The sequence below is a fragment of the Symphodus melops genome (assembly GCF_947650265.1).
Source record: "Symphodus melops genome assembly, chromosome: 13".
In the NCBI taxonomy this organism is placed as follows: Eukaryota; Metazoa; Chordata; class Actinopteri; order Labriformes; family Labridae; genus Symphodus; species Symphodus melops.
The window spans coordinates 3,788,879-3,814,733 of record NC_136703.1 but is presented as its reverse complement, the minus strand read 5'-3'; the positions used below and the strand labels follow the sequence as shown (position 1 = coordinate 3,814,733).

Below are 25,855 nucleotides of genomic sequence, written 5' to 3'. Positions count from 1 at the left end.
TTCATCTGTCGATTTTCTCTTTAGTCCATTTAGCCTCAGTCCCATTCGTCTTCTTTTCGAGGAGATTGTTTTTGTGTCCAAATTAGATTACTGTACTGTTTCCCCTTTTAAAACAAGTTCTGACATTTAAAGAACATTGACTTTATGGCACCACTGAGGAGATCTTTAACTCACACACGTATTAATGGGAATCAAGATTAAAAAAGAAGATGCTTAGAATCATTCAAGGCCAGATATTTGAAAGAAGAAGTGCCGTTTATCTTTTAATGTTTCTGCCTTGCATCATCTCCAAAAAAGTTTGGACATTATTATAAAGCTTCAAGAGTCATTTCAAATAAATATATGACAAAAACAAACCTGGATTCAACAAGCTGACCTCTCCCAACCAACTTCAAATGTTGGAGTTTATAAAACACTCTAGTCTAAATGTGAAGGTGACACTACAGTGTGCAGAGTGCATGCAGTCCATCAATGACCTTAAAAATGACTCCCAACTTCCATGTAAAACGTTCTGCATTGATGTTGGCCGGACTGGTTCTCACATTTTTCTAAAGTAGGTCGAAGTGTGTAAGCCGTCAAACTGCTGCTGATAAAAGTTTCATACTGCTAACTTTCCTCATACAACCTGCTTTCTACCACAACCTGCCATCGCTGTCAGCATATAGAGAATTCAAGGTCGCTGAAACTCCTCGGGTTGTGCTTAAATACTTAGTGCTAATGGCGTGTCGTGAAGAGCTTTTAGGCGGATGTCCAAGGTTTTAAATCTTCCTGTCATCAAGCCTTACAGCCTTCTGAAGTGTCCTTGAATAAGACGTGTTCCCTGGAATGATATGAGACCGGTCCTGAAGAAAAACCCCCAAGAATCCCATAATGAAGTTTCTTTATCGTCGTGTTTTAAGATCTCTTCACATGCTGTTTGCTCGTCATGTCAGCCTGTCTCTTTTTGTTTTACCAGATAGATGGATTGTAATTCCTCCATTGTCCCCCCTGTGGACACTTGGGATGTAACCTAACCCCCCAACTCACAGAATAGCTAAACCAGATGGCTGCAGCAGAGCTGACATGAATTCCTCCCCTCCTTTTTTCTCAGTCTGACGCTCTCTGCTTTCACTTTGCTTTATGTCTGCTGTAGAGTCAGAGATGTGAGCGTAATGGAGAACCTGAGCGTCCTGCTCGCTACAGCGCCACACTAAACACCAGCAGTGGTTACAATGCTGTTGTTGTTGGTGGTTAGTCTATAAAACAGGCCTCACCTCGTGAAAAAGTGGGTGTGGAGGAAGGTGTTAGTGCGTGTTTTTGTGGCTCTGCTCTGTTTTACTCGTTGACTTTATTTTTCTGCCAAGTTGCACCAGATTTGAAAGAGTTTACAGCAGGATGGGAACGTATTACATGCACACACTAAAACATGCAAGCAGATCGTTTTCCGTGTGGCTCTTGTCACGCCAGCCAGGCTGTTGTGTGTTTGTGTGTGTGTGTGTGTGTGTGTGTGTGTGTGTGTGTGTGACTGGGGAGCAGGGCCCTCGTAGTGACATCCCCATGCCTGTCCCTGTGGGAACATAGGTGCCATTGTTGGGTGCTCAGAGCGCCCCGCAGATGGGCGCAAGCTTCTGGTGGTAAAACTGGATGGAAGCCCAAAAATACTGGGGCGCAGGGGCTCACTGGCCTGTAGTTTGTGTGTTGGGAGTTCTGTGAGGTCAGTGCCCTCATCCAATGTGTGCACCCACACAAACACACACCCCTGCAATCTGTGCATGCACCTCCTCTAACTCCTGTCATTATTAAATGAACCCTATCTCTGGAGCAGACTTTGGTGCTATCCCCCCCCCCCCCCCCCCCCCTTTCCTGTGACACAGTGAGTTTGACAAGTGGCCAGGGAATTATGGGAAATGAAGTTTTTTTACTTCCAATTCAAGAAAGAGAATTTTTTTGTGTGTGTGAAAACAGCATTGTAGCTTTTTTAAAACCAATTAATCACATTCAATCAGTTATTATGTGACAAGACATTTCCCACGAGACACCAGTTAAAGGTCAACATGGCGGCTTGTGAAAGGACTACAAAAAGAGAGGTGTTAACGACTGTCTGCTGTAAAGTTCAGCGTGGCCCGCCTACACAAAAAGCCACATTAAATGTTTATAAAAGCATAAATTGGACATGGTTTTTCATTGTAATCCACATGGCCCGAAGCACTTCAATGATGGGAAATTGGATTCAAGTAGTCTCACAGGAGTGTGTGAGTGTGTGTGTGTTGCTTTGAAATGTAGCCAACATAGAAGAGTGGATTTCTGCTCTTCGTTGACCATCTGTTGCTGACTGGATATGTTTTGAAGCTAATGGATGTTAAATGAGTCTGTGGTCTGTGTGCGGGTCTGCAAAAAAAACTCTGGCCGGAGACCAGCTCTGGTTTTCACAGTTTTTACTACCACCAACCATTTAAGGAGTCCAATGAAGCTCAGGTAGTGCAGGGTTGTTGTTTTTTTTATGCCCAAGAGTTGATGAAGGCAGTAAGCTTTTAGACTGGAGACATAGGGTGTACAATAAAGTTTCATTATAATCTGGGTTTAAACCTCATTCACATTTAATGATTTCTTTTTTTAAGGAGTGTGTAATGATATCAAAATTTTAATTAATCAGCTGAGCAAACTTTTCTTCTAGGGGTGACTGTGGCTCAGTTGATGATGAAAAATGCATTCTACAAGCTCAAGTCCATTTACTATTTATTGTAAAAAAGACTCCAGGAGCACACATGCCCAAAAACAGTGTTCATAATTCGAACAGAGGAATTATTTCCAGGATTGTTGAAAATAAAAGGCACTGTCTTATTCGCTAACTGATGCGATCTGTTATAAAATGTATGGCCAATATCGGCCAATATTGATGTTGAAAAGACATCCCTGCAAAGAATCCCAAGAATATGAGAATTTTTTTTTGATTTTACTAAAGCATTAATAATTGCTGAAATCAAAACTTGCACCGATAGAAAATATTCATAGAGCAGGAATGAAAGGTGTTTATTGGTTCAGCACTTTTTTGCATGTTTGGCTGATCGCTTTTTGTTCGCTTGTTTTAGATAGATAGATAGATAGATAGATAGATAGATAGATAGATAGATAGATAGATAGATAGATAGATAGATAGATAGATAGATAGATAGATAGATAGATAGATAGATACTTTATTGATCCCGAGGGAAATTCAAGTTTTGTGTCTGTTTGTTCGACATGACAAACAATTTTAAGAAATGCCTTTTGGCTGTTTGCATGATTTGGTCATTGTTGGCATTATATAGCTTCCATAATAAATGTATGAACTTACACATCACTTAAAATGACAATTATTTTTCGGGGTGCACAGAATGCACAGTGGCTCTATGCTCTACAACAATTGTAAAATGACAAGAAACTCAGACATCCCAGGACTATTAGCACCACCCACACTCAAATGCACACGCACGTACACATTATCCTGACAGAGCACGTCCTCTTTCTAAAGAAACGTCCCTGGGCTTTCAGCCTCGGGGGATCTGTGCGGCTCCATCAGATGCTGTCTGCCTGCACACCTGCACGCTGCTCCTGATAATAGAGTCAAGGGAGGCACTCACACAACATGTGAACACACAAACACACCAATGCTAACACACAGAGTAAAACACTCGCAGAACTACACACACACACACACACACACACACACACACACACACACACACACACACACACACACACACACACACACACACACACACTCCTTTCCTGCCCTCAGGCCCGCCTGTTGAAAACTGCATCAGAGGCCTGCTGTATGAGGCAGCATGTTGATTACAGCACTTAATTAGTGGTTCGTGACATGACTTTCCTGTGATGTTATTAAACCCACTCAGAGCCAATTAAACTAATTATAACCCCTCCTCCTGCATATTTTCTCCTGGTCTATTACACAAGAAGCTAGTCATGTTTTCTAATAAAATGATCTGATTCCAGAGTCCTAAAATTATTTAAATAATTAATAATTAAAATATATATATATTTTTTCAGCCATACTTTTTCCAAGTTGAACATTTTTGGAGAATTGAAAACAGTCGGAATATGATCCACAAGCTGCCTTTCGTAATAAAGAAAATCTACCTTTAGAAAAAAAAAGAAAGAAACAAAAGCAAACTAATTTCTAAGCTTAAATCGTTTATTTATTTTTTTTGCACAAAAGGATCTGTGGTAAAGTTACATTCATATGTCACTGTTGTCAGTTTGTCTGCTTGCACTTAACGTTTGTTTAATGATACATGTCAGAGCCAGAGGAAGCGCTGCCAAGATTAATACTCGGTTCGGGCATCAAGTATCCATAAGTTCTTCGAGTTACAGTCATAAGGAATCGTCAATCTGTCATACGTGTCATTTGTTTGACGCCTGTCACATCCTCTGCTGAGCACAGTTATAATTCACGCGTAATGTTGCTGCTTTGTTCAGCGTGCGGAGCTTCGGGCCGTGCAGGGACTCGTCTACGGGTGAAGTCATGTTCTGAGCTGTTCCGGGGCTTCAGATTCCTGCTCGTGATAGTTTGAAAATTCCGACAGCTGGTTTTGACAGATGGATGAAGACTGTTGATGTAAAAATCAAACAAATCAATCATCGGAAGCATCTAACTCAGCAGCTCCTGATGGAAAGCCCCCCCCCCCACCTTCTCTGATTGGGTCGAGTTGATTCTTCCTCCTTGCCGTATAATCTCGGATGCCCTTTATTTGAGAAGAAACGGCTCAGAGGATTACGGGAAAGGCGCGCTGAGTCAGCGATGTGTTGCCTTTGGGGCTAATAGTCTCTATCAAGTGTAATAAGCTGCTCTTCAAAAGGGGGCTGGAGAGAGATTAGAGGGAGGTATGAACTATATGTTGACATAGACACTGACCTTCACCCATGTGTCCTTTTTGGATTAAACTGGGATTATGCCGCACCAATTCCAGCAAATGGGAGATTTTCAGGGTTTTCCATTTTTTTCCCTGAGTGTCTTAAAGCGAACACTCTTTGTTGTAAATGCACCTGGGTTTTAATGGGAGGAAGTTTGTCTTGTTTGTGTTTTGCATGGTTTTACGAGAAGGTAGAAAGTTTTTGAAAACGGTGTTGGAGAAGAGAAGACGGATGAGCTTTCCAACATTTGTATGCAGCGCAGGCGGGCTCAAGAGCTTACCTTAGCCAGCCAACAACTCTCAGGAAGGTTTCTCATCAGCTCTCATTGTCAGCCAGAACACTTAAGACGATTGCTTCCCCAGTGACCTGAAAGGCGTGGGAGGTTGAGATGAAAGGATGAGGGGAGGAAGGGGAAGGGCAAGAAGAGAGGTGAGACGACCGGGGAGGGGGGAGAGAGAAAGACTGGGATGAGGGAGAGGAAAAGAGATGCGGTACGTCAGGACATCACGCTGATATCACCACTGCAGCACGTTTCCTTCCTCGACTTTTCTCTGCTTTTCAATGCGTTCAACGTAATACATGACCACTGAAGAATGAACATTGAAAATACGCCAACTGGTCTTTGAAATCCAGGCATTTAGGGAGTTAAAATCCAGACAGAACAGTCCTTCAATTCACAGGATTTTAAGCTTAATCAACAATCCCTGAAGGTGTTCGTTTAGCTCGTCAAGTATATTTTTAGTATCTGCTTTAGTCAAGGAAATGCAGATGTCTTGAATATCTGTGTCTGAGGCTGTGCAGGCATCTCTCTCATTGTTCTGCGTGTACAGCTCTGAATGCCACCCTCAGGTGTCCCTGTGTGTGTGTGTGTGTGTGTGTGTGTGTGTGTGTTTTGCATCCGTGCATGTTTTGCCATGACAGACAGGCAGTGACTTCTTAATGAAGTCTCGTTTTAATTTGGGGAGGAAGAGAGGTGGATGCACTTCGTTAACCTCAACGCCACTTACACCACACTCACACTTACACACTCACACATGCACAAGGAGAGCAGCGAAAGACACTGGCTACATTGAGGGCGGAAGTAACTTAAGCACATGCCAGTCGGACGAAGATGGATGGCAACCTTTTCACTGGGTGCTTTATCTCGGCCCACACAGGACAGAAACAGGAGCTTTGTCCACGTCCCGTTCTGTTTTTCCAGAGCAGAATGGAGAGACATTGTCCTGCGACGGCAGACCCTGACATTTATGGATATTAATGATGTGTCGGTTGGTTCTTTGGACAGAGCTGTGATGCATTCATTTAAAGTCGAAACAACAACTGCCATTAACTGGAGTTCAATTTGGATAATGTCTTTGTTAACATTGCGCACGTTCTCGTGCAGAGTTTCTCTGGAATGGAAGTGTTCACTGCAGATTAACTTCTTTGAGCACAAACCCTCTTTACAAATGGCTGCACCATAGAAACAATGCCAATGCAGTGCACACCTCAGTGTTTTAGAACCCAGTCCCAGTTTACTGACATGAAATACTTTGTTAGGTTTGCAAATTGATCCTGGATTGGGATATACTGAGTAATTGAATCAACATTTGTAAATACTAAAGATGCATTACGTATTGTTACGATTCCAGACAAAAAGAGAGATTACATTTCTGCACAGTGGATGACAGACTTTCTTGTTTCAGCACTGGGTATGGCTCACAGTAGGCTGTGATCAATATATGTAAATATACAATAAACTTTTTATTGATAAATGAACACAGAATTCATGTGACCCAATGTTGGGCTGAGACCCCCAAGGTTTTTTACTCCCTACTATACGTTTCTAGATTTTTCGACTGTAGGGCCAAATCTTTTCATTTAAACACATCAAGTACAACCAGCATGTTTGCTGTTAGGAGGTCAAACGAAGGAGTCAAGATTGACGGGTGTCAGTTTGCTGAAATTAAAATAAAGTATTATCTGGTATAAAATGATCACTTCAGGACAGTTTTGAAAATAAGATGAATTGTCTTTCAGGGTAAATCGTAGCAGTTTAGAGGTTTTAAAGGGAAAACACAAACGTCTAAAACACTATTGTTGTTATTAAATTTGTAATAATTTGATGCCCAGAACATGAGAAAATCTTTTTTTTCTCTCACAGATAAAAAACAAACAAACTGCTCCAACCTCTGAGAACTTCAAACCCACCTCTTTGCTCTGGCTTTTAATACAAGCTGAGCTTCACATTTTGACATTTTTATTCGCGCTCCTATTTATTGTATTTTTACTGTGTTTCACTTTTATTATTTTTATAGTGTGCTGTTTTTGCTTGTACAGCACTTCGGTCAACCAACGCTGCTTTAAATGTGCTATTGAAATAAAGATTGATTGATTGTTGTAAAAACCTGGAATCAATGAAATTACAGAAAACGAATCCACGTGTGTTCATCATGCATTTTCAAACTAAATCCTTCAATAAGTCAATGCAGAGCATCTGTCCTTAGGGTCTGCACAACAGTTTGCAAGGCAAATATAACAATATGTCACAGAATATGACAGTAGTGAAGAATGCCGAATTCCCATCTCTCCATAACTCATCTCATCTTCAGTTCCTTAGGAGCTAAATGTCTTCAGTTTGGATTTCATTTTGTTTCAGTAAAAATCCTCACTGGACTGTCTACCTCTTAAATACACCAGGCAGCTCCTTCAATAAGCCACACACTGATCTTGTAGACCTCTGCACTAGTAAGCAGACATGAATCAATATATTATAATATCACTCATCTGCCGAGTGCCTGTCAGCAGCCAAGGACTTCTCTGTTACTGTCCTCTGCACGTCCTCTGCATACGAAGCCAATAACCTCAGCCTGCTTCGTCATGCTTCTCAACTCTTAGGTTGTTGATAATTATCCACCTGTAGTGCATCGGGAAACAACTCATGGTCTTCCCCTCATTTCCCCTCTCTCTCTCTCTCTCTCTCTCTCTCTCACACACTCGCTCGCTAATTCTGCAGATCTCTCGCTCCGCTGATGAATTTACGAGCTTGTTAATTGGCTAAATTAAAAGCAATTTCCTCTAATAGGGAGATCTGCTGGAGCCATTAATGCAGCAGCCTATTAGGCTAAAAGGGGGATGGCTGGGTTTGTGATGGGGGTGGATATTATCTAAAGGGTAAAGGCGTTGAAGGATGGGACATCGTATAGTAAATGATGGGGGTCGGGCTCAGCATTCAGTGATGTCATCAGAGAGCATGACTGGACTCATTGCTTTATGGATGGCTTTAGTATTTTCCTTTCCAGTGTCTTTTTTGACTTTGAGAACGCAGACATTAATTGCTTGCATGAATTACTCAGCAGAGCCATTGGAAAGCTCAGCCATGCCAAGTTGGCATTTAGCAGTGGACTCATGATCCTGATCCGTTTGATGAATGCGTCTGGGAGAAAGGCTTCATTGCTGAGCTGCCATGGGGGACACTTGACGAGCTTAGTGTGACTCAGCACTTTTCAAAAACGATCTAGTGTCCTCTTTAGCGCCATATTTCACTTTCCCCATTGAACTTACTTTGAAAATGCCTGCTCTGTAACTTTTTGACACCTCGTGAGGATTCAAAGAGGATTAGGATATTCACACAAAATCTTTACTTTCAGCATTCATACACAGAAACAAAAGCTTCCAAAACTGGGTTGCAAAATGTTTGGCACGGTGAATTAAATGAAACAGATTGCGATGATTTGTTTATTCATTATGGAATATGCAAATTTTGGTTGAAAATAAACATTTAACCAATAATCAAGATCTTGTGATTAAGTATTGCTTATATGAATTTAAAACAATAAAGAGCGCTGTCTGCCCCCCTTATCTGTAGAGTGGCTGTGTTGCGAATAGAGAAGCTTCAGTGTTTAGCCATTTCTGCATTTATCTGTAAACCTTTCTAACCTCTCTCCATTTTTAAAAAAACTCTCTAATATTCGAGTAGAATGGTTTAATTTTAATAATATCTTAAATATTGCTCCCTCAGTTGATTTAATTTATTGATTGGAGACTACCAGATGACTGAATATGTCTGTAATGGATTGATTGTCAAATTTTTACATAAATATTTGTGTGTAGACATAACCTGTGGCTCCACACACGATAAGGCAGTACAGTTTGGGGTTTGAAGAGAAACAGTGGTCTCTTGCAGCAGATGGAATTCCAGGAACTTGGGGGCCGTCAGCCTCACGCCTCCCGTAATGTCATCAGCTTCAAGGTTCAGTGTAAATGGACCACAGTGGAGGAACATGGAGCCGCTTTATATCGCAGCAGCTCCCACCTTCGACATTTCAACAGGGTCAGACTGTTGCAGGGTGTGCATGGAGACAGACTGGGAGTGGGAGGAAGCTTTCACAGCTGCTCTGGCAAAAATAAAAAAAATAAAAAAGACATGAGACTTCTGGAGAGACTTGATTCTTCGTCTGACCATCCAAACCAGACAAAATCATCCTCACAGAGCAGTCTCAATTTCTTTTCATTACAGCTGTGTCTTTCTCTGTCTGTCAGTGTGTCTGGGTTTTAGATACTTCGAAGATATGAGCTAATCACACCTATTTGTGCTTTTTGGAAGCAGGCTGTAAAGAGGATGGACAGATGGAAAATATTTATTGATGAGAAAGAGAAGAGTGATATGAGAGAGAGAGAGAGAGAGAGAGAGAGAGAGAGAGAGAACTTTTTATTGCCTCTTTAGGAATCGGTCCAAAAAAGCCTAAATCTTAACATTAGATCAGATTGTTCATTGTTGTTTGAGCTGAACAGTGACTGCCCTCTTCGTAAAACTTCCTCAGTGAATACATTTAATTTGGCACCAAAACCTCATAAAAAACGAAGGCAAAGGTTCAATACTGTTTACATAAATTTCATCTAGAGTCAATGAACTACATATCCCACAATCCACTACTACTGTTAATGCGGTTGTTGTTCTATATTGTAGTTTGTGTTTTTGAATATGTAAACTACATTCATGGCAGCATGACAAGGTTATTAGCACATTTAAAGTTAGCTTACGAACTAGCTAGCCAGCACGGAGGGGCAGTAACCATTGCCATGGTAACAGCAAGCTCCATCAATCAGAGAAGTCGCTGTGACACTGTGCGACTGTATCGCTCACGATGTACAACCAAAGTTCACTATAATCTGCTCGCACTGCGTAGACCTGATCGCTCCAAACACAAGTTAAATCAGGACGGAGCGTTGATCAGTGTCAATGTTTCTTTTGTATGCTTTATTTCAGCCATCAGTGTTGGGCTATGTGTAATGTTAATGCTGGGGGCGGCCATGTTGAATTAACCAGCTCTGATTTAAATGTTATGTTATGTTGTCATGGTGATAGAATGTTTGGGAAAAATAAAGAGCTCAAAGCCATTCTGGAACTCGTGACCATCAAAGCCGTTTAGAATCTCAGCTTTAAAGCATAAATACAAACTCTGACCAGAAGCCTCTTCAGTTCACGGATCCAGCCTGAGACAAACAGTTCACACACTCATTCTGAAACAGAGTTCACACACTCATTCTGGGACACAGCATTGTCGAATAGACTCGTCAACAACTACACAAAGAGTACTACATCCAACGCCCTGTTTCACCTACAAACAGCCATGCAGTACTACAGATCCCAGCACAGGGAAGCTCAAACTTTCCATCAAATTAGGGAAGGAGAGAGCTGGGAAAACCAGGGTGTTCCCCATCGGCCATCATATCAGCCAACAGACTTTCAGATGGTTGCAGACCTGCAGATTGAACTTGTTCGTACGGAAGCCCATCTGAGAAAGGAGAAGTCACGACGTCTGGAGTGCGAAAAAGAGATCAGGACGCTGAAAGACGAAATGAAGCACCTGAAGCTGTCCTCTGAGATACAACCAGACATGCTTGATTACTCTTTTAAGACCAAGGAGGAGCTCATCAGTATCATCTCTGCACTCCAGGAGAAAGACTCAAGTGGCCCAAAGCTGCAAGAATCCTTCGGCAGCGGCATCAATACCTCCGAGCAAACTCTGACCTTGAAGAACGAGCTGGAGGAAATGACGAGCATGTGCCAGGAGCTGTCCTCCAAACTGGCAGCACAAGAGGCGACCAATGAGAACCTGCAGAACAAGGTGGAGGACCTTCACAAACAAGAGAGCCTCCAGAAGGAACTGGAGGAGATCAGGCTTCAACTTGAGGAGACTCTGATGATGTCCTCCAAACCCCATCGCCCATCATATCAGGGACGCAAAACACACTGGCAGACGGTCGCAGACTTGAAGATCGAACTGAATCGTACAGAAATCCATCTGAAAAGGGAGAAGGATCTGAACAGAGCTGGGTCAAGAAGAAACCTCCAGATCATCAAGGAGTTGGAGGACGAGTTGAAGTTAGAGAAAGCTAAGAGGCTGGAGTCCGAAAAGGAGAACAGGACGCTGAAAGATCTGAATCTGTCCTCTGAGATAGAATCAGACATGCTTGATTACTCTTCTAAAACCAAGAAGGAGACAAGTCAGGCGCTGCAAAAAAAGGTGGAAGACCTCCCAAAACAAGAGGAGGCTGAGAGCCTTGAGCTGTCCGCTAAACCGGCAGCAGAGGAGGAAAAACTGCGCGAGCAGGAGAAGATCTCTACTTGGAGGAAGATTAAGAAGGCCTTCACTCCAAGTTATCGCCGTCAATACAAACATCAGAAAAAAACAGATGCTGCTCCGTATGTGTCCACCTCAGCCTCTCCATCATCTCCTCAACCTCCACCTCCCCCAACACACCGGCTGTAACAGGCCAAGCAGGCACAGTGGGGACATGTAGAGTCCTGACAGTCTGAAGCCGGCTGGTTTCTGCCTGTCAGGACTTGACGTGTTCACTCTGGGTCTGCGTGGGGTTTTTTCTCCGGGATGCTCCGGTTTATTCCCACACATAAATTCGAACTTAATTAAAGATTTGGCACAAATTTGAATAAAAGTTTGATTAATCATTAAAAAAAAGTTTTGAAATAAGCATTCTTTCTATATTTTAACAGAGAAACGTCTCTAAATGCATTTTGAATAAAATAAAACAAACACAATGTGAACCACAAGGTTTTTACATTTATGTGTACTTTGTTCAGAAAACATCTTTGGAAGCTCAGCTTTGATTAATCTCTTCCCTCACACTAAATTAATCAAGGCAGGCCCAGGCCCACAGTGGAGATGCAGATTTGCCTTGCGTGAAATTATGCCATTGTGCAAAGACTCTGCTTGAGTGCAAGGAAACCTTCTTAGCATTTCTATATTCTCTTATATGTAATCAAAGTGCCACAGAGGTGAATATGCAAATGACTCATTACCAAATTGATGTGGCTGCTGTGCTCGGAGATTAAGATTCTTGATAGATGCACTAATCTTTGTCTCTTGCAGGGTGACACGCTTACATGCTTGACACCCTGATCCAACACACCGCGTCTGTTATAGCTAGAAAATAGGAGAAAAAAAAGATGTTTGAGGACATGCAGAGGACTCATTCAGCACAGCCTCAAAACTCAGTTCTCATTACTCCTCAGCTAAGGCAGACCCACTAGAAGGAAGGTAAGCAGCCCAAGCTGTGCTTTCTTCTCTGGACAGCATTTTTTTTTTTTTTGGCAGAGTTTGCCAAGGCTGATCAAATTGGGGCGACTTGAGGGATGTGCTGCGTGAGGTAAACAAGTTCCAATGGGATCCTTTTCCTCTGTTTTTTTGTCTCACCCTCCAGCCAGTTTCTCAGCTACTATTTATTCAAGTGTTGGAGAAAAGGAGGGAATAGTGAAAGGGTTGTATACACCTCACAGCTGGAAACTGATAGGACTTTTTACAACCCAGTGTCCTGCGTGTGAGAAAACGCCATAGTTGGTCCAAGTTAGCAGGAATTCTCACCCCTTCCCCAGTTCTTGGCCCCATTTGAGCATGAGCTAATAGACTCTCAAGTCCAAACTCACTCATGCTATCTGAAGCTCCAATAAATCCTTTTTTTTTTTAACCATGAATCTGAAAGGGCTGATTATATTTGACATGGTGATGTTCTGCTCTGGTGTCTATCAGCAGGACAGTGTGGAAAATTGGTCAACTCTGCGACGATTCTGGTGCATTTTCTTTTGTCCAGAAAACAAAATGACCTTGTGTTGTAGACAGGGCCCGGTGCACAACTCTAACTGTGATTCAGTTACTCAGCATTCGAAGCAGGTCGATTAGAGCAGACTGACTTTTTCCTCCTCAAAGCCTTGACCAATGTGCGGGCAGAGGGAGGTATTTCAAAGAATAGAGTCACAGAAGGGAAGAGAGGATTACACATTTTTCTTCCTGTCTGTATTTTTTTTTGGGGGGGGGGGGGGGGATATCCTGTGTCGAGGGGACAATATTTTTAAAGGGTAGAGGGGACTCATAATGCAGCCGAGTTGCAAACAAAGACCCCCTTCTGCTGTTCCATTCACAATGAAATCTTAAAGAGGTTTGCAAGTGTGTCGAGAGTATTCAACTGTACAGTTGAAAGCAGTAACCTGCACATAAGTTTATTAAAGATAGTGCCACTATACTGTATATATTTAACCACTTTTTAAAAATCTCTCCAGACAATTCAGAGTTGAAGCTTTTCCTAATTTTTTTAAAGAGTGTCTGTCTGTAAAATATGTGTGGGTGGCAACTAGAAAAGATAAAACCCATTCAGTCTCCAAAGGTCCATCTGCCATGGTTGAGGCCCTATTCTCTCTCTCTCTCACACACACACACACACACACACACACACACACACACACCTACACACACACACACACACACACACACACACACACACACACACACACACACACACACACACACACACACACAAACACGCACACACACACTCACACTGTCTGCCATGTTACCTTTGAAACAGCACCTAACTGCCACACTAAACCTCAGGAACAGTACACCTTTATTACATTGAATAACGTCACATCACAGATTCACATGTCTCAAGAACTTGTTTTGTTTTATTTAGTTTTGGAGGGGCTGACATCATAGACTGCTGACATATGTGCAGACAATTTTAGCCCCTTAAAAAACTCCTTACTCACATCAAAAACTGAAAAAATCCTAATCGAAAAAAACAAAAAAAAACAAACTGAGGAACAGGCTCTGCTAATGTGAGCAGCAGCTCGGCTCTTGGACGTGCTTTTAATTGCTGATGCATGGAGGAAATCAGAATCTGCTTGTATGTTTATAGCTAACAGGGCATATTTTTGCCAACAATGCAGTTACGCTGTTGTTCTTATTCCATGTCCCAAGCTGAGGAAACACTCTGAGCTGGATGACTTGGGGGATTATAAGACACCTAATTGCACCTACTGATATGGTCCCTTTTTCTCATGGAACAAACAACAAAGACTCAATTAGTCATAAGCTCTCCTGAATCCTCAGATCAGACTCAAAGGGTTTGGATCTGCATCAAAGTGTACAGGTTTGACAGCTGAATGAAGAAAACTGTGTGTGAGCTTGGTAAAGGGAACAATCGTCTAACCTAGTTTGTACCAGGGGGGCAGTTGCATGTGTACATTCATCTATTAATTTTGGTATCAGGCACTAAAACAGTGAGCTTGCACTTATACACCACATTCTTTTTTTCATCATGAATAAGTGTACGTGGGTGTTTTAGGAAGTCCTGTGACCGGCCACATCTCCCCCTCTAGACTCTCCCTGACATGAATCACTAAGAACCAACATACTCCGAGCTAAATTAACTCCCCCACTCGCTCGCCCTTAATCACATTAGCCTAAGTGATATGGGAACGCCAGGCCAGACACACACTCCCTCCTTCTCTCTCTGTCTTTCAACCCGTATAAATAGCCACTCCTCCAGAGCTTTAAGTTGTCTTAAGCTCCATCTTTGGATAATAGACCATTTGCTCCCCCCAAAGACCCCAGTGTAGAATAATGAGGATCAAGGCCAGTCCAGAGAAAGCAGGACGGGAGAAATGCAAGAGGGTGGAACAGAGGAGGAGAGCTGGGACAAAACCCATCAAAACACCTGTTTAGTTGGGGTTGGAGGTTATTGTATGGAACAAATACAGGGTTTTTTTTTTTTTTTACATTTAGCTGCTATTTGGGTGGTAGTTGAATGACGCTTAATGGTGGTCGCCATTTTGATCAGCTTGAAAAAGTGAAAGGGTTTTTCACAGTAGATTAGTTTTGTAAGGATAATGAAACTTCCCGCTGCGACACAATACTTAACACTCATTGAGGGTCATTTTTTTCATGTTTTCATGCATGAATAGCTCTTAAAGCTTGTAAATAAAAGTCTGGTTAATGCCATGATCCAGGCCTGACAGAATAATTGTCGTACAACATTAAATAAATGGCAAACCACTATTAAATAAATTGCTTTAAACAAAATCCTTGAAAGCAATGATGTGTTAAAGTTGAGATTCTAATAAAGTAACACACACAAGTTAGGGTTTAGCAGTTGAGCTAATGAAAAAAAGCTAAGCTAGGCTAATTGGTCTTATTTTGTAATAGATAAACACAATAGGGACCAAATGCAGCTTCCACTCTAGAATAACTTTAGCTGGAGGTCAACGTTAGCTTTTTCAGCTAACTAGCTTCCAGAGGTCCTACACTGGATTAGTAATGAGGTACAGTTTATGTTTTTTGTTAAATACAGTTTGAAAGTGACTCTTTTACTAGTCCTCCACATGTTTTTGTTTTTGAATCTTTTTAATTATGAATCTTGTACATGTTTTTCTCCTGGTGCTGACTTCTGATAGCTACTCTATGCTCGGGTGTACGTGTATCAGGCAAACTAACGACTAGGCCACCAGCGCACCTACACAGGTGTTTTGTGTTTCTGTCATTTTCAAAATCCTAAAACAGTGGGTATATGTAACTTTTTCACATAAAGTACAAAAATATGATTTTCATTTCATTATTCATTTCTGTCTTGGATTATTCTGGTTTCTTGCCCAGCAGGATACACTCTGTCTCCAGGAGTTTCTGGTTAATAATTATTGAGGAAACTCAGTGGTTTCTGTGTTTTGCCCCTGCAAATAGTTCACAGTTTCTACCAGGCACAGTCCATCTTTTATAGATGAGCCTCTCGTATGCTTTGTCAACACAGCTCACCATCAATCTGCATCAGCTGGACAAACAGCAGATTGACTTGCCTGTGTGTGTGTGTGTCTGTGTGTGTGAGTGTGTGTCTGTGTGAGATTGAGGAGATTGTTTTTGTATTTCTGTGGTGTGTGTGTGTGGTTCTTCGTGGGTGGCTGTGGCTCAGTTGGTAGAGTCGTCGTCCCTCAATCGGAAGGTCGAGGGTTCGATCCCCAGCTCCTGCTAGCAACATGTCCATTGTGTCCTTGGGCAAGACACTTAACCCCAAAAGTGCTCCCCCCTGCTGCGTCTGGGGCGTATGAAGGTCAGCGCGAAGTATCGCTGCAGACCGGTCCTCGACCAAAAAGCCATTTCGTTGTACTTGTACCTGTACTGTATCAATGACAAATAAAGAATCTTCTTCTTCTTCTTCTTCTTCTGTTTATAGGTGCACAATCCCTGCAGTTGTTATTCTTGTTTAGTTATGGGCTCTTGGCCATTTAATTTTATTGCATTAAATTGAAAATGCACTTCAGGGAAGAGAAGTGATTGCTGAATCTTCTTTCTTGGTTGTTTGTCCTTTTTGCTGAATGACATGCTTATTTTTTTTTCCCAGTGACACAGACAGGTTATGACTGTGAAAAAAGCACTTGATTCATGATTTGTGCTCTCCCCTCCTCATCAACCTCCCAAATCTGTCTCAATCTGTCAGTCATTCGTCCCTGGGTACTCAGTTGTATATGTTTTTCACGCTTATTTAAGATCTACTTCCACTAACTGTCTTTTTTTCTTTCTTCTGTCTTTCTCTCTTGCCGACTGAAGCTCACAAATATATTATTGCAGGTAAGTGCACCCAACTGTCCTTCATTGTTTGTGGTTTTGCTAAATGTTGTAACCTGGTCAACTCCGTAGACTAGTGGCGAGCTTGACTCAAACCCTGCCGCTGCATAGTTTATTTAACGGTTAATTTGTAAGACTGAATAATATCTGAAGACTTCTTTTTTTCCCCTTTGTCTTTATCATGCATAAACTCACAAACACAAACCATTGAAGTACACCCCCAGGAGGTCTTTGTCCAAACGACTGTGTCTGAGTGTGTCTGGGTCAGTGTGTGTGTCTGATTGAACAATGCATAGGAAGGCTTTATTAAGTATGCCATCTGCATGAGGATAAATCCAGCAGGCTGTGACTCTGTCCACCTGTTGCATGCAGGACAGTTTTCTTTCAGATTTTGATTAGATTACTTTATTAAAAATTGCACCTTTGCATCAACATATCTCATAGATAGTTTCCCTTTTAATGTAAAGGGAAAGCTTAGATTGTTTCTGCAATGGCACCGCTTGATTCCCTTAATCACTGAAGCTATCAGTCAATCAATTAGTCCTTAAGCATAAAGTGTATGTGTGTTCAAAAGCATACCACAGTGGATGACTGTGTGTGGTATCAACTCTCAAGTGAGGCTTTAAACTTAATCTTTAGACACAAGATTATATGGCAAGTATAAGGGTAGAGGTGAGGTGAGAGGTCCTGCATGTTGGGGATATGAAGGCTCTGGTGCTTGCAACCAGTCTGTGACCTGTTCACTGGAGGTTTCCTCTGGGATCTCATTAACTGATCCAGGCTTACTCTTACTGAAAGGTAAACAACCGCCAGCAAGCCAAGGATGCAATACAATGCACACATGATGCTCCTGTTACAATGCAAGATTGGTAAACAGTGGAACACAACTGACAGTCAGACAAATCTGGGGGGTTGGTGCACTATGTCGACCTAACTAAAGAAAAAAAAAATCACCTTGAGTTTGCTTGGAAGTAAATTGACCATTTCTAATGGTTTTGATGCTGCTGCCTTGTTTGCATCATCTAACAGTAATAACATTCACAGCAGCATATCAAAACAGCTGCTTAATTGAAAACTGTTGGGGATTGGTAAAATTACCATCATTTATAAACAAATCAATTCCTGAGATTTAAAGTTCAATGAGAAACAGTCTATTGTGCTTTGTGGCTTACTTTAGTTGTTTTGAAAGAAGACATCTTCTGAAAGCTAAAGGTGAAAACAAACTATCTACTGGAGTACCAGGAGTGTAAGAGTAAGAGCTATTTGTTGTCTATTTTGAACTCTGAGTTTTCTCCTGTTCTAAGGAAGTTACCCAACAATTGTAAATTATGTTGCAAAAGTTCACGAAAACTTCATAAACCTTTGGATAAAAATGTAGTCTATTGTCACCCTGGCTAATATTCTTCACCTCATTTCACTATCCTGCTCTGGTCCACTATAAAGATGACTGATGTGCCTCAATCCGTATGAATGGATGCCTTCCTGGACCTTTGTCACATCTACAATAAGACAATGCAATTGGAATTATTTCTCAGTGCTCCAATCATACTGCGTGATAGCACCTGATTTACACATTCTCCTGTGAGCTGTGTCGTTCTCATCAACCAACGACCCTATTATCTGCACACCTTTCAGCAAGAAGCAGGTAGTTTGGCCCTTTTCAAATGCATCATATTAACAATGCAAGCCAATGAGGAGAAAATCTTTTGTAGCCATAGCTATGAATCAGGCAGATACCAATTTCCTTCCCTGGCCAAAGACGCATCTGTTGTGCGCTCCAGTGATCTCCTTTTTACTCTGAGCCCAGAACTCCATTATCAGTTCTTTAATGTGACTTTCAAATGAGAGAGGATGCAATTATCTGCGGTCTGGTTTGGGAGGTCGGTCTGAGTTGGAAGGTTACGGCCTGTAGCTTCTGGATCCTCAGCCTTCGCCTCCCTAGAGGGTAGGTGTCATTCACATTAAATGAGAAGCTGTATACTCTACTATTATCCAGCTTGGTGGTGGATAAGTGGCCACTAGACATGAATCCTTTAACTGTGCACATCTTACCCTGTATTGGCTGTTTGCAGAGAAACCCCTTCTGATGGACAGCCTACTGTCAAAGGAACTGATAGGTAGGGAATTGGCTTTTTTCTTGGTCCTCTTTCAGTTGAGACCTGTCTGGTTTCTTTGGCTGCTTAAAGGCTGTTGTTTAATTCAAAGAGACTGACTTTTTGGGTTGAAAGTACATGACTCTAAGGCAGAAAGAGTTGGAGAGAATAATAATTAAAGGATTTGACTAAATCTCTCAAACTCCAGCTGTGACCTTGGTGTCAAGACATTGTTTGATGTGCAAATGTCTGTTGAAATTCATCTGAACTTGTCCAAGTGTTGATTTTCTTCAACATTTTGAATACACATATCATCCAGTTTATCCCCTCGAAGGTATATTTACTTCATTTTTCTGGACTAGTAATTCTCTGAGCAAAGTAGAGACGCTCCATTTATGGGGCCAGAAAGTAGAAGCCCCATATGTTATCACAGACTGTTCATCACCGGCACCCCCCTTGTCATGCCCCCTTCACTCCTTCTCCGGTTTGGCTTCCTCTCCGTCTCTCTCCCTGAGGTCAGAACGAGGCCCTCAGCCCCCTCTCAGAGCCAGGCCTTGGATCTGGGACATCCTCATCTATCAGTCCAACCAAAAAAAACCCACTCCCTCTAGCCAGGGCCATCCTGAACTTCTGTATCAGTCCTGTCTTAGATAAGAGGCTAATGAGCCTGACATGCTAACATAATAGACCCTTTTTTAATTTCAAGGACCAGACCTGCTTTTAAGTTGTGAAAAGGTTTCTTACCTGCCAGGCAGCTGTTGGATTCTTGTCAGTATGTTATAAAACTTTTCTTGCAGAGACTTGCTGATGATAAATGATGAATCGGTGAACTTTTAGTCATTTTGCTTTGACTTCTCGATGCGTTTGTTTTTATTGGATAAGCAAAGACACTTAGAAGAGAACTCTTCCTCGGTGGTGCATTTCGAGACACCCAAGGAGAGAGACATTCCCAGATTTGTGATTTGGCTGCCAAAATGTGCTGCATTCTTGGAGGCGCTGTCTGGAAATCAAACCAAGTCAACAAACAACAAACAGATATGGAAGTTAAGATAAGGATAGTCTGCAAGACAGATGAATTTACTAAATGCATGCTCATGCATGGTCATAGAGTTAGGTTAAGATATTCACAGTATGTTTATAAGTGTTGGGCGCACTTCTTTTCCTTTGTGTTTTCTTCTGTTCTCTTCTACTCTCCTGGGATTCATCCTTGTCAGTTTACATCAAGTTCATCTTGTTCGCGTGTTGTATCCATCTCAAGGTGTCGGGGCTCTGAGGTTTACGTGTCAGCTCTTGCATCCCGGTATGTGCACGTATTTATTTCCAAAAGAGCGTGTGACTGTTTATCTCTAAAGGCATATGTGCTTACTACAATGTTTATTTCAAAGTGTGTGTGTGTGTGTGTGTGTGTGTGTGTGTGTGTGTGTGTGTGTGTGTGTGTGTGTGTGTGTGTGTGTGTGTGTGTGTGTGTGTGTGTGTGTGTGTGTGTGTGTGTGTGTGTGTGTGTGTGTGTGTGTGTGTAGAGTAAGCTGTGTATAGAGAGCAAAAGCTTTCAGCAACATATTTTTAGTGCCGTGAAGCAACGCAGGACTGACAGTTCCTGTTCGCACAGCTTGAAAGAGCGGAGGAAGAACTTGCACGGGGTTCTGAAATGTTGTCAAGAAAGACTTAAAGTACGTTATTGACACTATGACACAAGAAGGGACACATAACACATTCACGACCTTGTGATAATAACCACAAATATGACAGCGAGAATAAAAGATAGCTACAGTGAGATGTTATCTGGTTTAAGCTTTTCATGTTTATGACTTTAATTTCAAAACATTCAAACTAAACAGATAATAAATGAGCTTTGCACTCCCATTATACAAACCTTAAACACGAGTAATTATAAAACGTCAAAGAAAATTGCATGACAATTAAAATGCTGTATCTTTTAGGTATTACCGTAAATTCCGTACTATTGAGCGCACCTGGATATAAGCCGCACCGGCTAAAAATAAGTAAATAAATGTATTTGTACATATATAAGCCGCACTTGATTATAAGCCGCAGGTGTCCACGCTATAACAAGAGCTATTTACACAGACGTAGGCTACCGGTAACATCCGCAAATACTGTAGCGTCCGTACGGACGTTAAAGGACGAGAGCGTTCAAATAATAACTTTTACTTAACCCGATCACTGTCGGCCGTGACCACGCCGTTTACAGCAGAGAGCAAAACCATAACTTGCCGTAACAATCCAACTCTCTCCCCCAGCGTTCTCTCATACAGCCACTCAGCACGTTCTCGCTGGTGCATTCACTGACTCTCCACATAATCGGAATTATGAACACATTATCAACTACTGACTTTACAACATGAACCGTTACAATACGAAGCCTAGCCGACGGTGTCTGTAACACGGCTGATGAAAAAGATGACCGTAATATATTTCACAAGAAAAAGTCCATCCATTCACTGCCTCAGAATGACTTCATTACTCACTTCCTCAGTCTCTGTTGTCGCTGTCAGTGTCATCTTAACGTGCAGCAGCTCTGTTAGCTTCTTTGACAGCCAGGTCGATCGCCTTTAACTTGAAAGCTGCATCATATGTATTTCTCCGTGTGTTTTCCATCATGAGGGTGCGTGCATGAAGCGCAAAATGACTGATATTAAGATCCGACGTGACGAAGTCAAATGTTTTTGCGGCAGAAGCTCATTGTCCCCCATAAAAAATCCATGCACTAGCCGCACCGGAGTAGAAGCCGCAGTGCTCGAAGTGTGAGAAAAAAGTAGCGGCTTATAGTCCGGAATTTACGGTACATCCTGCTGTGTTTTTAAAATCTATTATTCATCATGAAATGAGTTCCACAGGTTAGACTAGTACCTGAGGAGATTCCATCTTTGTTTGTAAATGTAGTTGAGGCTTTAGTGCTACTTAAACTGAAGCATGTTGAGTGTGCTTCTCAGGATACACAACACTCATTCACTATGACTTGAATATTATTGTTGCCCAGAGGCGTGATTATGAAGTTGCTCATTTTATTTTGGCAGCTGAGAAAAACAAGAAGCCTGGAGTGAGTCAACTTGGCTGTTAACTCTTTGTGAGTGTGTGCTCCTCTCTCCCTCAGTGGCAAGGAACGGCTCTCTCTCCATCACACATGCTCACACACATACACACAATCAAACACACACACACACACACACACACACACACACCACACACACACACACACACACAGACTGCTGCAGTGTAATTGACTTGGTTGGAATATGACCAAGGGTCCATGCAGTGATCCCAGCCTCTCTGTCCCCCCTGCAGGCCTGAACGCTCTCCTCTTTGCTCTCCACCTCAGCCTCCTCTCCTGTTAGAACAAGACTCAGCAGCCACCTCAGCTGTGTTGACTGTCCTCTGCTCGACCGCTCTGAGTTCTGACCCTCATGCCAGCTCGTTATCTTATCTCCAAGGCTGCTGTGAACTTTGTGTCATGGGCAGGCTCATTACTCTGCAAGATTCCAGCAATAACGTCTGTCTGGTTTCTGTTTCGACCTGTTGATTATGCTTTAAATACGGCAGATACTCTTCTGATAACATCACATATTATTCTAAATCGTGAAAATGTCTGAAATAGTCTTTGGGCCTTCTTCCAGCTCCAGCTCTGTGTCCTCGAGCATATGCCTAAAAAGCTGTTGAAATACCTTCCTTTCTGATTATTCAGAACAAGAACATCTGGACTCATAGTTGGGGAATAACTCAACTACTTTTACATTTTTAGGGCATTTTTCTAGGGTTTGAAGTTCGGTTCATACACAATCAATCAGACTTGTTTTATTTCCTTTCCAAAAAGCCCTGCTGTGTCAATAAAATAAATCATCATAAGAAGTTTCTGAATAAGCTCAATACAAGAATTAATACAACAACAAACAATCGTAGAAGTACTGCATGCTAAGTTCACATCATATCCATTAGCAAGTTTAAGATTTCTAGCATTGATTTTATTTACTGTCACTGAATATACTGTCACTGAATATATTACTGTGTCGATGTGAGGGAAACAACACACAAACATATTGACTATTCAGTTAAAATGTCATGGATTTGGTTTACAGCACATGCAGCGTATTGACAGTTGCACTCAGTTAATGAACTTCCTCAGTTTCTGTCTGTCACCCTGATGTAGGGATTGAGTCAGAGCTCAATAGTGTCATTCATTATCGTTCCCTCACCGATGCTGTGACTTGCCTATAGCTCTTGTTCCTGGCATGGGATGAACAGACAGGAGGGCTTCTCTGTGCATCTGCTGCCATCTTATGGCTGCCTGCTGCACAGTGTGAAGCAAACATCTACTCCAATATTATACTTCTACCTTACATATACTGTGTCTTTCTGTGAGCTGAAAAATACATATATGCACGAGTGTAAAACAATAGTTGGAAGTCTCATGTTGTCCGACCTCTTTGAAGTTTTGCTGTATGGTCTCTTGTGAGCATTTAAGTTCTCCTCTTTTATCCTGTTGCTCTCGGTTACGACAGCCAATGAATAGCTTGTTTGACTTATCTTTTCATCTTTCCATGTGTAAGATCTGTTGAGATACCCTCATTCTCATCACCTTTCTTTCTTCAGATGTGATGAGAATTGTGGTTCAAAAACGCTCTCCGTCATTGTTTATTTTAAGACTATCTATATTTGTTTGACTGAAACTGACAGTTATCTTGAGGTTTCTCTGCATGACACAACATCGAATCATTTAGAGATGGGTTTCCCCCTTCATGAAAAATCACTGAAATAAACATTGTAAGCATCAAATATATGTCTGCAGCTCAGATGTTTTCTTCAATTTGTGTCCGAAGAGGAGAGGAACTCGCACGTCAAGAGTGTTCAAACTTGCACTGTCAAGCTGCTAGGACCAATAGTTACACTAGGGGGAGCAAATGCTCCAACACAGAGTAAATGAAGGTGACTCCACCAGCTGATCGTCTCCTCCTCCTCCTCCTCCTCCTCCTCCTCTTCCTCCTCCTCGGTCTGTAGTTCTGGGGAGTCCAAACCTGCGCCCAGCCTCTCCCTGCAGCCCTCCTCCTCCTCCTCACTCTCATCAGGGTGTCACATTAGAGAATCACAGCAGACTGAGGACATTATCATTCACATACATACTTTTACAATAAACACAACTGTAACTCAGACAAACTGTGCTGTCACAGATGCATTTTAGTTTAATGATGTTTTTTATGGTGCATCTGCTCTTTAGAAAAAGAAAAACAGAGCTGAGAGTGACAGGAATGAGGAATGAGAGGGGGAGGCAGTGAGATGGATATGAAGCAAAAAATATTATGAGCACATCATGTACACCCCGATCATTAAAGGAAGAAAACGAGGAGAACTATGAAAGGAGGGCGGTGGTTAATGCACATTCATATTTAATTTGTCATTCGAGCCGCTATTGCATCAGCTCTTGTCTTGAGTAGCCAGTTTAGAGTCTGCTCAGCGTTATAGTGTGCTGCTGGGGTTATTGTGTTGCCAAGGGCAGCGCCTCCGTCATAACCCAGTGGGTCATGGGGGGCAAGAATATCTAGGTTATGGTAATATAATCTTTTTCACCCATGATTGCACCAACTGTATGCAGAGGGCTGCATTGAAAGGATAAGGGTGTGTGTGTGTGTGTGTGTGTGTGTGTGTGTGTTTGTGTGCACGTGCCCAGAGGCCTGCTAAGTAGGTAAATGTGAATGGGGGTGTCCATCTGCTGTGTGTGTGTGTGTGTGTGTGTGTGTGTGTGTGTGTGTGTGTGTGTGTAGTATCCCAACACCCTACCCTGTCCATCTAAAGATTAAGAGGCCAGCACTGAGTCCCTGACCCAGAATCCCCCCCCCCCTTCCTGTCCCATCCCATCACAACACTCACACACGACCCCCTCCCTCACTACATGCCCCCCTCCGTCACCCCCATTTCCTTCTCAGGACAGACGGCCTCATGGGAGCGACATGGGGTGAGGCCTCCATTAGCCCCTGATGTGTGGGGCAGTTGTGTAGCATTCATGAGCCTGTACTGAAGAAAAATGGGCGTTAAAAGCGATGGTGTCAGCTGTGGATTTGGACCATCAGGGGCTTCAAAGTGTTACAGGCTTACTTTAACACCACATGGGGTACAATGTGTTTCATCATGGAAATGGCACTCTATTCTAACTTTCACGTGCAATAGTGGTGTTGCTGAATTGTACTGTATATTAGACCTCGACAGACATTCACTTATTTAGGTATTCGGTACATGTCCAAAAAACCTGGCTGACCGTGACTCCATCCACCCTGTGGCTGATACACCAATTCATCCATCCATCCATCCATGTGGTCATACACAGACTCTCTCCTTAGGCAGTGACCCACTGAGGGCTTTGTGAGAATCCAGGCCACACCCAGTCTAGAGGACCCAGTTGTGTTTTGTTTGTCACACTAAGCAGTGCCGGAGGCCTTGCCTTATAGCTAAACCTCCACCAAAACCATTCAGCAACCAGCACCAAAAGCATCGCCCAACCCTCCTTGTACGCTCTGTCTGTGTTAATAGACAGTGTAATGGATCTTCTTTGACAACTGAACAATAAGATATGGCTTTATTTAAAACCTGAGCATGAAAAGAATCTGCCCCAAGTAACAGACTGTTCGTGTGTGAGATGTTTTTAATCACCCTATTGGAACAGAGTTTGCTTTTCTTCCCCTTTTCACTACTAATTTCCATCAATGACAGTGATGAATTTGGATTTTGACACGTTGGATTCCAAGCAGAGTTGTCGCCCCATGCTGTAACAGCGAGGAGGCTTGTTTGTGACAAAGCCGGGGAATAGCAAACGCAACATATGGGGCTTTATGATCAAACTGTAAGCGTCCAAAATACTCTTGCTTTAATGGAAAGCATGCCCCATCAAGTAGGGTGTGGGAGGCAGCATCTAAAAGCCATTAACAGCCAGGCTTCCACTGAATCCTTAATGACTACGTGTTGGAAATAATGCAT

At 42.3% G+C, this 25,855-nt stretch overlaps 1 protein-coding gene across 8 annotated transcripts in view; it reads left to right on the top strand.

Moving 5' to 3' along the window:
- The window catches only part of agrn (agrin), a 279,779-nt gene that overhangs the window by 51,273 nt on the left and 202,651 nt on the right, over positions 1 to 25,855 (top strand). For 5 of the 8 annotated variants that reach the window (XM_079360460.1, XM_079360454.1, XM_079360453.1 and 2 more), the window contains exon 3: positions 16,764 to 16,784. The exons of the other annotated variants lie outside the window; for them this stretch is intronic. In XM_079360460.1, the coding sequence (XP_079216586.1) occupies positions 16,764 to 16,784 (21 nt within the window). The remainder of the gene's footprint in view (positions 1 to 16,763; positions 16,785 to 25,855) is intronic. 8 annotated transcript variants of the gene reach the window in all.